The 12,400-nt window shown below is 54.3% G+C and overlaps 2 protein-coding genes across 4 annotated transcripts in view; one reads left to right on the plus strand and one right to left on the minus strand.

The window, feature by feature from the left end:
• The window catches only part of rfx1b (regulatory factor X, 1b (influences HLA class II expression)), a 15,224-nt gene extending 4,776 nt beyond the window's left edge, over positions 1 to 10,448 (minus strand). Inside the window, exons 1-11 of one of the 3 annotated variants that reach the window (XM_079758671.1) lie at positions 10,340 to 10,448; positions 8,494 to 8,841; positions 5,045 to 5,139; positions 4,851 to 4,937; positions 4,318 to 4,388; positions 3,501 to 3,747; positions 2,678 to 2,859; positions 1,817 to 1,936; positions 894 to 1,012; positions 438 to 556; positions 249 to 352 (exon numbers count right to left, since the gene is read on the minus strand). In XM_079758671.1, coding sequence (XP_079614797.1) covers positions 249 to 352; positions 438 to 556; positions 894 to 1,012; positions 1,817 to 1,936; positions 2,678 to 2,859; positions 3,501 to 3,747; positions 4,318 to 4,388; positions 4,851 to 4,937; positions 5,045 to 5,139; positions 8,494 to 8,815 — 1,466 coding nt within the window. In that variant the 5' untranslated portion in view covers positions 8,816 to 8,841; positions 10,340 to 10,448. Of the gene's footprint in view, positions 1 to 248; positions 353 to 437; positions 557 to 893; positions 1,013 to 1,816; positions 1,937 to 2,677; positions 2,860 to 3,500; positions 3,748 to 4,317; positions 4,389 to 4,850; positions 4,941 to 5,044; positions 5,140 to 8,493; positions 8,842 to 10,339 lie in introns of all 3 variants that reach the window. The other 2 variants (XM_079758669.1, XM_079758670.1) reach the window with 2 other exon arrangements.
• A 789-nt stretch (positions 10,449 to 11,237) lies between these two features.
• Positions 11,238 to 12,264, plus strand: rln3b (relaxin 3b; the record flags this gene model as incomplete). Its single annotated transcript, XM_079758845.1, has 2 exons — positions 11,238 to 11,412; positions 12,005 to 12,264. The coding sequence occupies 2 exons, from the start codon at positions 11,238 to 11,240 to the stop codon at positions 12,262 to 12,264; spliced, it is 435 nt and encodes a 144-aa protein (XP_079614971.1).
• Positions 12,265 to 12,400: the final 136 nt, after the last annotated feature.

Below are 12,400 nucleotides of genomic sequence, written 5' to 3' on the forward strand. Positions count from 1 at the left end.
TTCACCAGCGTACCACGAGGGTACCACAAGGGTACAACGAGGGTACAACGACGGTACAACGAGGGTACAACGAGGGTACAACGAGGGTACCACGAGGGTACAACGAGGGTACAACGAGGGTACCACGAGGGTACAACGAGGGTACAACAAGGGTACAACGAGGGTACCACGAGGGTACCACGAGGGTACAATAACCCCTCAATGGTTTCAGATAAAGGTTAATGAATAAGTAATAAAGGTGGCCTCACAGGCTCAGGGGCTGCGGCTCGTTGCTCAGGCTGAACCTCCAGAAGGATTTCCACAGCGTCTCCACCAGGATGAACTGCAGGTTGATCATCACGTCCAGGATGGCCTACAGACAGGGAGCAGAGCCGGGTTCAGACCTCTCTGTACCCGCTACGGTCTCTGCGTCCACACGGGTCCTCAGTGGGGCTCACCTCACAGTGCTCCCGGTACAGGCTCTGGAAGGCCTTGATGTGCTCCAGCTGGACCCCCTCAGGCAGCCCGTGGCCCCCAAGGTCCACCTCCCCGAGGCCGGGCAGCTGGCGGGAGGAATCTGAGGAGGAGAGGGTTACGACTGTCACTGAGCGTTACTGTTACTGGGCAGAACACCAGTCACTGAGCGTTACTGTTACTGGGCAGAACACCAGTCACTGAGCGTTACTGTTACTGGGCAGAACACCAGTCACTGAGCGTTACTGTTACTGGGCAGAACACCAGTCACTGAGCGTTACTGTTACTGGGCAGAACACCAGTCACTGAGCGTTACTGTGACACCAAAGTGTACACACATACACTCAGGCCTGTGGTCGTTACACAGCTCAATTGGAAATGTTTATCACAGTTGGAGTCTTAGATCTTTAGATCTATAAGCGTGTGTGTGTGTCTCTTACCCAGGAACTGTTGGTACTGCTGCACCTGGGAGGAGATGTCCCCAAGGCCGGCCGTCTGAAGACCCGCCCCCCCCGACAGCCCATTGGTGAAGCCCTCTGCCTTCTGCACCGGCTTGGTCCTATTGGAGCAGAGAGCAGCCAGGGATCAGCGAGATGGGGGGTCTCTACCTGTGGGGGGGGGGGTCTCTACCTGTGGGGGGGGGGTCTCTACCTGTGGGGGGTCTCTACCTGTGGGGGGGTCTCTACCTGTGGGGGGTCTCTACCTGTGGGGGGGTCTCTACCTGTCAGGGGGGGTCTCTACCTGTGGGGGGTCTCTACCTGTCAGGGGGGTCTCTACCTGTGGGGGGTCTCTACCTGTCAGGGGGGGGGTCTCTACCTGTGGGGGGTCTCTACCTGTGGGGGGGTCTCTACCTGTCAGGGGGGGGGTCTCTACCTGTGGGGAGTCTCTACCTGTGGGGGGGTCTCTACCTGTGGGGGGGGTCTCTACCTGTCGTGGGGGGTGTCTCCTCCTGTGGGGGGGGGTCTCTACCTGTGGGGGGTCTCTACCTGTCGGGGGGGGTCTCTACCTGTGGGGGGTCTCTACCTGTCGGGGGGGGTCTCTACCTGTGGGGGGTCTCTACCTGTCAGGGGGGTCTCTACCTGTGGGGGGTCTCTACCTGTGGGGGGTCTCTACCTGTGGGGGGGGTCTCTACCTGTGGGGGGTCTCTACCTGTGGGGGGTCTCTACCTGTGGGGGGGGGTCTCTACCTGTGGGGGGTCTCTACCTGTGGGGGGTCTCTACCTGTCAGGGGGGTCTCTACCTGTCAGGGGGGTCTCTACCTGTGGGGGGTCTCTACCTGTGGGGGGTCTCTACCTGTGGGGGGGGGTCTCTACCTGTGGGGGGTCTCTACCTGTGGGGGGTCTCTACCTGTGGGGGGTCTCTACCTGTGCTTCTGGCTGAACGGCTGTTGTCTCATGGCCAGGTGCTGCTGCTCGTCCATCAGCCTCAGCAGCGGGGAGCCGGACTTGATACGCAGGCCGTAGTAGTGGTACTTAGAGTTACCCCTGGACACACACACACACACACACACACACACACAAAACCTCTGTCAGTCCTTGGCCCCCCAGACCTTGCCACATGTCTGGGTGTCTGACCTGGTCCCCAGCCTATACCCCCTGAGTGTCTATCTGTCTGTCCCCCTGGGTGTCTGTCTGTCTGTCTGTCTGTCCCCCTGTGTATCTGTCCCCCTGTCTGTCTGTCCCCCTGGGTGTCTGGCTGTCCCCCTGGGAGTCTGTCCCCCTGGGGGTCTGTCCCCCTGGGTGTCTCTGTGTCTGTCTGTCCCCCTGGGGGTCTGTCCCCCTGGGTGTCTGTCTGTTCCCCTGGGAGTCTGTCCCCCTGGGTTTCTCTGTGTCTGTCTGTCTGTCCCCCTGGGGGTCTGTCCCCCTGAGTGTCTCTGTGTCTGTCTGTCTGTCCCCCTGTTAGTCTGTCCCCCTGGGTTTCTGTCTGTCCCCCTGGGGGTCTGTCCCCCTGGGTGTCTGTCCCCCTGGGAGTCTGTCCCTCTGTGAGTCTGTCCCCCTGGGTGTCTGTCTGTCCCCCTTGGGGTCTGTCCCCTGGGTGTCTGTCTGTCTGTCCCCCTGGGTGTCTGTCCCCTGGGTGTCTGTGTGTCTGTCCCCCTGGGTGTCTGTCCCCTGGGTGTCTGTCCCCCTGGGGGTCTGTCCCCTGGGTGTCTGTCCCCCTGGGGGTCTGTCCCCCTGGGAGTCTGTCCCCTGGGGGTCTGTCCCCTGGGAGTCTGTGTGTCTGTCTACCTGGTGCCCAGCCTGCGGGTTCTAAGGCCCATGAACACGGAGCGGATCAGCTTCCCGAAGGAGGCGGCGTTGACGGGCTCCAGCTTGTGCTCCTGGCAGTGCAGCAGGTAGTGGCAGTACAGGGTGCAGCGCGGAAGGCTCACCCCCTCCGCCCCCTCGTAGTTCTCACACAGCCACTGCACCTGGGGGGGGGGGCATACGGTCAGGGCAGGGACCACCCCCTGCACCCCCTTTGGTCATAGCTGCCTATAAAGGGCTCGGCCTCAGTCTCCTAATGACCCGATTGGCCACACCTGAGTACGGGGGCGGGGTTATATCAGCAGGTTTCACTTTCCTTCAGTGGGCACTCTACCTCTCACTCTTTCACAGGAGCCCTTTGGGGTCAGGAGGGAGGCTCTGCAGACTCTCCAGCCCACCAGCCTCCATCATCCCCTCACCCTGTTCTAGCAGAGGCTGTTAGCCTCTGAGCTCCAGCAGGTCTCCAGGTACTCTGGAGCGCAGAGGCTGTTAGCCTCTGAGCTCCAGCAGGTCTCCAGGTACTCTGGAGCTCAGAGGCTGTTAGCCTCTGAGCTCCAGCAGGTCTCCAGGTACTCTGGAGCTCAGAGGCTGTTAGCCTCTGAGCTCCAGCAGGTCTCCAGGTACTCTGGAGCTCAGAGGCTGTTAGCCTCTGAGCTCCAGCAGGTCTCCAGGTACTCTGGAGCTCAGAGGCTGTTAGCCTCTGAGCTCCAGCAGGTCTCCAGGTACTCTGGAGCTCAGAGGCTGTTAGCCTCTGAGCTCCAGCAGGTCTCCAGGTACTCTGGAGCAGAAGCTGATGGAAACTCACCGTGGCGGGTGGCGCCCGTGAATTGGTGTTTCCATATCCCTGCGCTCCGCCCAGCCCGCCCCCCCCGCCGGCCAGGACGTAGTTTCCCTGGAGGAGGTAGCCTCCGCCTCCCGTCCCCATGGCAACAGGCTGTGCACCCACGGACTCAGAGACGTCCGACTCAGAGGAGGGCGGGGCGTCGTAGTAGGAGGAGGAGGGGGGCGGAGTCTGGGAGTACAGGGGCGAGTAAGGGTAGCCCCCTGCCCGCCTGGAGAGGGAGAGAGAGACACAGGCAGACACAGACAGACAGACAGGCAGGCAGACAGACAGGCAGACAGACAGGCAGGCAGGCAGACAGGCAGACAGGCAGGCAGGCAGGCAGACAGACAGGCAGACAGACAGACAGGCAGGCAGACAGGCAGGCAGACAGACAGGCAGACAGGCACACAGGCAGACAGGCAGACAGGAAGGCAGGCAGACAGACAGACAGGCAGACAGACAGACAGACAGACACACAGGCAGACAGACAGACACACAGGCAGACAGGCACACAGGCAGACAGGCAGACAGACAGGCAGACAGACAGACAGGCACACAGGCAGACAGACAGGCAGACAGACAGGCAGGCAGACAGACAGACAGGAAGGCAAGCAGGCAGACAGACGGACAGGCAGACAGACAGACAGACAGACAGACAGGCAGACAGACAGACAGGCAGACAGAGACAGACCGACAGCGACAGCAGCTTTAGTTAGAGGAGTTCACATTATGGTAGGTGTGTACTGGGTGAGGCCTTGGTGGGAGTATGTAGGAGGCGAGGGGGGGGCAGTCTACTCACACAGTGGGGGTGGAGGTGTAGCTGGAGTCCCCGTCCACATATTGGACCTGGCCTGAGTACACAGGGTCCACCTGAAACACACACATTGAGACCTTCAGTAGCCCTCTTCAAACCTGCTCTGAACTGTACACCTCATTCATCTCTCCAGAATAGAACTTCTGCTACCGGCCTCTTGTAGGAGCAGCAGCCTGTTCAAGGTTAAGGTGAACCGTCTGTATGCTGTTGTTACCTCTTGGTTAAGGTGAACCGTCTGTATGCTGTTGTTACCTCTTGGTTAAGGTGAACCGTCTGTATGCTGTTGTTACCTCTTGGTTAAGGTGAACCGTCTGTATGCTGTTGTTACCTCTTGGTTAAGGTGAACCGTCTGTATGTTGTTGTTACCTCTTGGTTAAGGTGAACCGTCTGTATGCTGTTGTTACCTCTTGGTTAAGGTGAACCGTCTGTATGCTGTTGTTACCTCTTGGTTAAGGTGAACCGTCTGTATGCTGTTGTTACCTCTTGGTTAAGGTGAACCGTCTGTATGCTGTTGTTACCTCTTGGTTAAGATGAACCGTCTGTATGCTGTTCAGGTGAGCTGCACTCCTCTTAGCGTTCTGAGCGACCGCCTGCAACACTGACCTCTGCTGGTGACCAGAGGATATTGCATCGTTAATGAGAGTTCATAATGAAAACAAGTGCTACACTGTCGGCCACAGAGAGTTAATGTGTCTTTGAGTTGTTTCTTTACCTGTGACGTCGTCTGCACCTGTTGGACCACCTGGGTGGGGACCCCAGCAGGGGGGCTGGAGTCTGACACGCTGTCGTTGGATTGGACGGAGCCCTCTGAGTCAAACACAAAGAAACACACGATGAGGCCTCGGTCATCAGAACACACTCCTACCGGAGAGCGGCCGCATACTTACGGTAAACGCCTTCCAGATCACAGTAAACCCCGTTAAAGAACATTGTACAGAACGGGGATGTGCTCGCAGTGCCAGAGGGACTCGGGGTGATCCGGCTCTGCCACCGCTCCTTATATCCTGCGCTGGGCGCAGGGCGCGGGGCCTTGGACAGCTAATCCCCCCCAATGGAAGAGTGATCCTCCATCAGGTAAACACACAGATCAGATGAGAGGAGGAGGCAGATAAGGCAAGGGGAGGAGAACAGTAATGATGATGGGAGGGTGGAGGAGGATGGGGGGGCCAGGTGAGACAGACCTCCACCCTGATGGGGGGGCCAGGTGAGACAGACCTCCACCCTGATGGGGGCCCAGGTGAGACAGACCCTGATGGGGCCCAGGTGAGACAGACCTCCACCCTGATGGGGGGCCAGGTGAGACAGACCCTGATGGGGCCCAGGTGAGACAGACCTCCACCCTGATGGGGGCCCAGGTGAGACAGACCCTGATGGGGCCCAGGTGAGACAGACCTCCACCCTGATGGGGGCCCAGGTGAGACAGACCCTGATGGGGCCCAGGTGAGACAGACCTCCACCCTGATGGGGGGCCAGGTGAGACAGACCCTGATGGGGCCCAGGTGACAGACCTCCACCCTGATGGGGGGCCAGGTGAGACAGACCTCCACCCGTTCTCCCCGTCCCCTCCTAATGCTGCAGGATCTTCCCTGGCCGTCCGCTCCATCCAGCACAGGGGCCGTGAGCGGGCAGTACCATCCACCACAACACGGTCCATTTGGTGGTTTGTGGTACTGGTCTAAAGGACGTGTCCACAACATGGCAGAGACCAACTCCTGTCTGTACATTGATTCCCTTTGTAATTACCAGCCACTTCATCTCTGTGATCATCCACACTGGTCATGACATGTTACTGCTAATGTTGCTGTTACAGCCATCCTCGTCGGCAGAACGTTGGTTCTTAAGCCGGCCGTACAGCGGCACCGACGCGCCGCGGTGATCATTTCACGAGTGTCGATTGGCCAATAGGAAGCGTTGCTGCAGCACCGGGGTGATTAGTGATCGACCGATGAATCCATATCGGTCGATCACTAGTTGTGATATGTTTTGAAAGAAGCAGATCAACAAACTTAGTCGTTATAGGCTACCTTAACGCTACACCAGTTGTTTTGTGATAACAATGATAGTCACATTAATTCCTAGTTACGTTATGTACTGTCGGGCACAGTGTTTACGGTTTAGTCACTTTACACACTTTATTTACTGACATTGCCCAGTCTTTTTGCATTGTGGAATTATTCATCTAGTGCATCAACAATCTCCATATGCACAGGACCTTGTATCAAGCCGGGGTGTACACAACAGCTTTAAAAAAGTGCTTTTTCAGGGGCGGCGACGCTAGGGAATAGAACAGTGGCGTGAAGGATAGTGGGGCGGCGCGCCGCCAGTGTGGGCTAGTACGTCAGAAATTATGGGGGCGTTCTTTTTGCCGCGCCGGTGTGTGTTGGGCTTTAGCGAGCTGGTATCAGGAAGTTCCCTTTCCCCATCACTGAGAACTCATTTGACTTCTCGGTAATCTTGATGCATGTGAGATGTAACATTACTGTAGAATAAGATAAACCCTTGTGGTCCACTGGCATTGATTGATTTGATAGAGCATCGCAGCAACAAATAGACTGTTCATGGTATACAGAGTTTGGCTGGTTTGTTGAGAGCCCAGATTACTGTTGTCATGCCATGATTTCTTTTCAACTCCCCCCTATCGTTCAGAAACAGGCGGTTGGCGAGGCATTGACATACATCTATTCCAAATGAGTTTACATCTCCAACGGCTGGCTCTGGTTGAAGGGCCAGCTGACTACGCCCCTAACACAGGCTTGCTGTCTCTCTCCCCCCAGAAGTGTCAAACGAGATCAAACAAGCACCAACACACCTCCGCTCATACACATAAATGTGTATGTCCTGTATGTCCTGTATGTCCTGTAAATCTCTCTCTCTCTCTCTCTCTCTCTCTCTCTCTCTCTCTCTCTCTCTCTCTCTCTCTCTCTCTCTCTCTCTCTCTCTCTCTCTCTCTCTCTCTCTCTCTCTCTCTCTCTCTCTCTCTCTCTCTCTCTCTCTCTCTCTCTCTCTCTCTCTCTCTCTCTCTCTCTCTCTCTCTCTCTGGGTGAAAGTGCATCGGTGTTACTTCATACTAGCCTGAAGAAAAAAAAAAAAACCTCCATGAATAGCCCGGCCCAAAATAAACATTCAGCATACGAGCACGGGACGAATCACATTCATGTCCACCGTCTCATGACCTGCTGACCAACAGCACTAATCAATGGTCAACAAATAGAGCCATAAATAGAATCCAATGAATGACTTACTATAGAAATCACAAACGTGTCGGCTGGCCATACATGTTGGCTACGGCAAAACGTCAAAGAAACGATAAAAGTAACAAACAAATGAACTGCTGCATGATAAGGGGACAGTTCATGCCATAACATTTGTTGTTTGTGTTCTTCTACATAGAGAACCCTCTCCTCTCTTAAGACATCAGCTCCTGATCATCAGCAGGAGATCACTGCACTGTGCCTGTCCCCGCTGGCCCTCATTAGCTGCTCTGCCTCCTAGCAACCGGCCTCATTAGGCTATTCTCAGAATGCATTCCCTTCCCCTCCAGGACACACCAGTCCAGTAGTGAGTCCTATAGCATCCAGGACCATCCATCACTGTTAATGTTGTCAGAACCAGATGATATTACAGCGCATCTTTCCTGCACTGGATACGCTTTAGCAAGCTGTCCCCTTTAACCTCCTCACTGGCTCTGAGCCCCAGGTGAGGAGGAGGAGCAGGGAGGAGGAGGGAGGAGGAGGAGCAGGGAGGAGGAGGGGGAGGGGGAGCAGGGAGGAGGAGCAGGAGGAGGAGGGGGAGCAGGGAGGAGGAGCAGGGAGGAGGAGGAGCAGGAGGAGGAGGAGCAGGGAGGAGGAGGAGAGGGAGCAGGGAGGAGGAGGAGCAGGGAGGAGGAGCAGGAGGAGGGAGGAGGAGCAGGGAGGAGGAGAAGGGAGGAGGAGGAGAGGGAGCAGGGAGGAGGAGGAGGAGGAGGAGGAGGAGGAGGAGGGGAGCTGCTCTGAGAGTCCGGCCATTGGAGCCGTCTGTCAGTGAGGAGCAGACTGGAGATGACAGCTATATCCTGTCACACGTTGGACGATTAAAGGTCTCGTGTGTCTGTTCGGCGTGCATGTCTGTGGGTGTGTGTGTGTGTGTGTGTGTCTGTGTGCGTGCGTGTTCTAGCCCTCTCACCTGTGACGGTCACGATAATGTACTGAGGGGAGCTCTGCCCGTTGCTCTTCTGGACCTCGGTGGTGCTGTACTGCTGCGCGGCGCCGGGGAGCACGGCCTTCTGGGACATGGTGGCGGTGAGCTGGGCACAAAGGGCTTCCTGTCTTGATTTGGACGCGGCTGCTGATTGGTTAGATGCCGTAATAGTGACAGAAGTTGGCAAAATCTCAGACAGGAAGTGTGCGGGCTTCGAAGCCGAGGGCGCGGCGGCGGCAGGCATCACCATGGTTACTGTGTTGCCCTGCTGAGACTGAAGGTCCTCAGAGTATCCAGACGTTGCCATGGCAACCGGCGATCGGAGATACTGAACTGGCAAAGAGATAACAGATGACGCTCAATGACAGAAAATATGGAAAACAGTGAATGAGCAAAGAATAAAAGAGCCATATTCGGCCTGATTGTGTATGAAATGTTAATAACTCTTAAACTACAATGGTAAAATGTTATAATGTGATTACACTTGATGACTAACCCTAACCATTGACGAGAAGTAAAAGAAGAGCAGTAATCGGATACCCTGTCAATCAATCTGATGCCCCTCCCACAGTGGGCGTGGCGGCTGCACTCAGAGCTAACACCATCAGAGCTGTCAATCACTCTGAAGCCCCTCCCATAGTACACAGAGCTAACGCCATCAGACCTGTCAATAACTCTGAAGCCCCTCCCACAGTACACCGCACTAACACCAGACCTGTCACTCACTCTGAAGCCCCTCCCCCAGTGTGGGCTAACACTAACCTACCTCAGACCTGTTAATCAATCTGAAGCCCCTCCCACAGTACACCGCACTAACACCAGACCTGTCACTCACTCTGAAGCCCCTCCCACAGTGTGGGCTAACACCATCCTACCTCAGACCTGTTAATCAATCTGAAGCCCCTCCCACAGTACACCACACTAACACCAGACCTGTCAATCACTCTGGAGCCCCTCCCACAGTATGAGGCAGACCTCGTGTGTTCCAGATGCCTCGGACACAAGCCTTCCGAGTTGCTTCATTTCCTGTCTCGTAGCACTTATAGCGTTCCCGTTCGTCTTTGTGATATGTCATTGACTAGTCGTTGTTTATGTTAGCTACATTAGCCTCTTTAGCAAATCAGCTCGAAAACAAACACAACTTTCTATTGCACGCACAGCAAGACCGTGCGGTGCATACATTGGTGACTGGAATAAAGCAGCAATGTAATCAAGTGTGTAAGAGCGTTTAAAACGCCTCCGTGAAATGCCGCAAGAAAGCTGGCAGATTTCTCCACTTGCAACTCGGAGGCTGGTGTCCGAGTCATCTGGAACACACCATCAGACCACTTCGTGTATCCACTGGGTCAACCTCCATGTCAAGTCCCGAAACTTTGTGTTAAGTTACTGAAAATAAATATTCAATCTGAATGTCCGCTAGTCAGCACCGTCTCGGTGGCATTGTGTGTTAGCATGTGAAACATGTTCAACATGTGACTGTCCGCTGTTCTGCTAGCCTGGGAGCTAGTGGGGAGTCAACAAGTCAGGAGACCCGCTGGTCCTTAAGTTAACATTCAGCTACTCTTCTGCCTCCTGGTACTGCAGTACTCAAACAAGCACCAACACACCTCCGCTCATACACATGTCCTGTAAAACTATTTGAAAAACATTGTTCGATCTCCATAACGATCTGAGGTAAGAGGAGTAAGGTTCCCCCCTCCGCCATTTTGTCTCCTATCGGGTTGACATGACAACACTCCGTCAGCCGCGCGCTACCGCGACACTGAAACACCCGGGAACGCGCTTTGTACTCATTAAGATAAGAAATTAAAATGAATTATGTTTAAGTTACCCCAGTGTTGTACTTGGATTGTCCGAAAAGTTGTTCCTTAGAGATTTGGACAGTTGTTGATTGTCGTTGCTTAGTGGTCGTCGCCAGGACTACCGTGACTATGGCGCCTGTCTTCACCGGGGCAACTGTTGCTATCCACCGGGGTCCGCCCCCTCCCGGGCTCTGATTGGCTGTCCTCGGAGGTGGTCGTCGAGTCACTACACTGTTCGGTCAGTCATAGGTCGACCGTCATTTATTTAGACCATCGAGTTACTGCTAAGCAACCATACTGGTGACATTTGATTATACACCCTGTCAATCACATGAGTTATGAACGTTGAGGTCTGCCTTGCTTTGTAATATGTTTATTAACTTTTATTGCATGTCATACTGGTATTTTGAGTAGCATGAAATAGCATACAGTAACATGTATTCATATTTTGTTCAGCTATTTATATTATAAGGCTGTTCTTATTTGACATATTTTATTAAGTAGAAGAAGATATTGACGCTCTTCAATACTTTTCCGTTTCTGTGTTTGTTTATCTGCCAGGAAGCAGCATAACAATATAATATGTTGTTCAGAATTGGAAGGCTCTAACTGATTGGAAGGACAAAGGAGTAAGTTAAAGGTCACAGGTGATTGGATACAGAGGACCTCTCTGACATCACCGCCAACAATGTACATCATGGATCACACATTTTCCCTTTCTCATGGCATTGTTACCCCTAAAGGTCTCGGTCTTATCTCTGATAGCTATGAGGTGTGGAGGGGGGGGGCTGTGGTCATCTTATGAAAGGCCTGGGGAACTATAAAAGGGGTACTGTTCACAACAGACAACAAACACCCTCATACTGCACACATCTAGCCAAAGACCTTTGATTGACTTCTTAGCAGTGTCTGTTGTTCTCCGTCACCATGTGGAAGGCTGCGGTCGTGACTCTGGGTATGCTGCTGGTGCTGGTGGGCCGGGTCAGACCCAACGAGGGGCACCCCTCCTTCTACGGGGTGAAGCTGTGTGGCAGAGAGTTCATCAGAGCGGTCATCTTCACCTGTGGAGGATCTCGCTGGAGGAGGAGCCTGGGGGATTCTGGTGAGACTCCGTCTGGGTTTGTAATCTGGCCTTTGAATGCAGTTTGGGAAAAGCATGCTTCTGCTCCTTCTAGAGATGTTCCCATACCATTTTTTCCTTCCCGATTCAGATTCCTGAACTTGAGTATCGACCAATACAGAGTATACCGATACAGCATCTAGCATTGTAACTACTAACAGCACTTGTTCTTATGGAAGGGTTCTATTACCATGACAGCCATCTATAGCCGGTTCACTTACAGCCAGCAAAAATTAATTTTAGTTAAATTATATTAAGACATTTGTATGCTTTTAGTTAAGCGTGAGCATCCATGTTTTTCCGACTTGGCAGCTTGAACCCATGTCGGTTGGAGATGACCCTATTCCCGTTCCAACATCCCACCTCCGACGTTAACGAACGCAGCATAGCCCCGTAGTGTTTGATGTTCTCTGTGATGTAAATGAGTCATGTGATGCTGTCGGATCGGCAAAGAGACTTGCTTACTCGCCGATACCCGATACTGCATTTTAGACGGTATCGGACGTTATTCCGAGACTTGTATCGGTATCGGAACAACTCCATCTCCTTCCTGATGTCACAAACGGTCCAGCAGGTGTGATGGGCGAGGAGGACCCCTGGGGTACGCCTCAGATCGGCAGCGAGCAGCAGGCCTCAGACACCCAGATCTGGAAGGGGGAGACGCAGGACCCCGCCGCCACAGGCTTCAGCCGGTACGCCCGCTCGCCCCTCTCCGAGGAGGTGCTGGAGGCCCTGCGGAGCGCCGACCGGAAGGGGCGGGACGTGGTGGTGGGGCTGTCCAACGCCTGCTGCAAGTGGGGCTGCAGCAAGAGTGAGATCAGCTCTCTCTGCTAAGACCCCTCATCTAGCCAAGCTTTTTACAATACGTTTTTATCAGGCGTCCTGGAGTGGCCCCCCATACTCAGTCTAATGGACCTCCCACTGCCCCATACTCAGTCTAATGGACCTCCCACTGCCCCATACTCAGTCT

This window comes from Pollachius pollachius (assembly GCF_949987615.1).
Source record: "Pollachius pollachius genome assembly, chromosome: 2".
In the NCBI taxonomy this organism is placed as follows: Eukaryota; Metazoa; Chordata; class Actinopteri; order Gadiformes; family Gadidae; genus Pollachius; species Pollachius pollachius.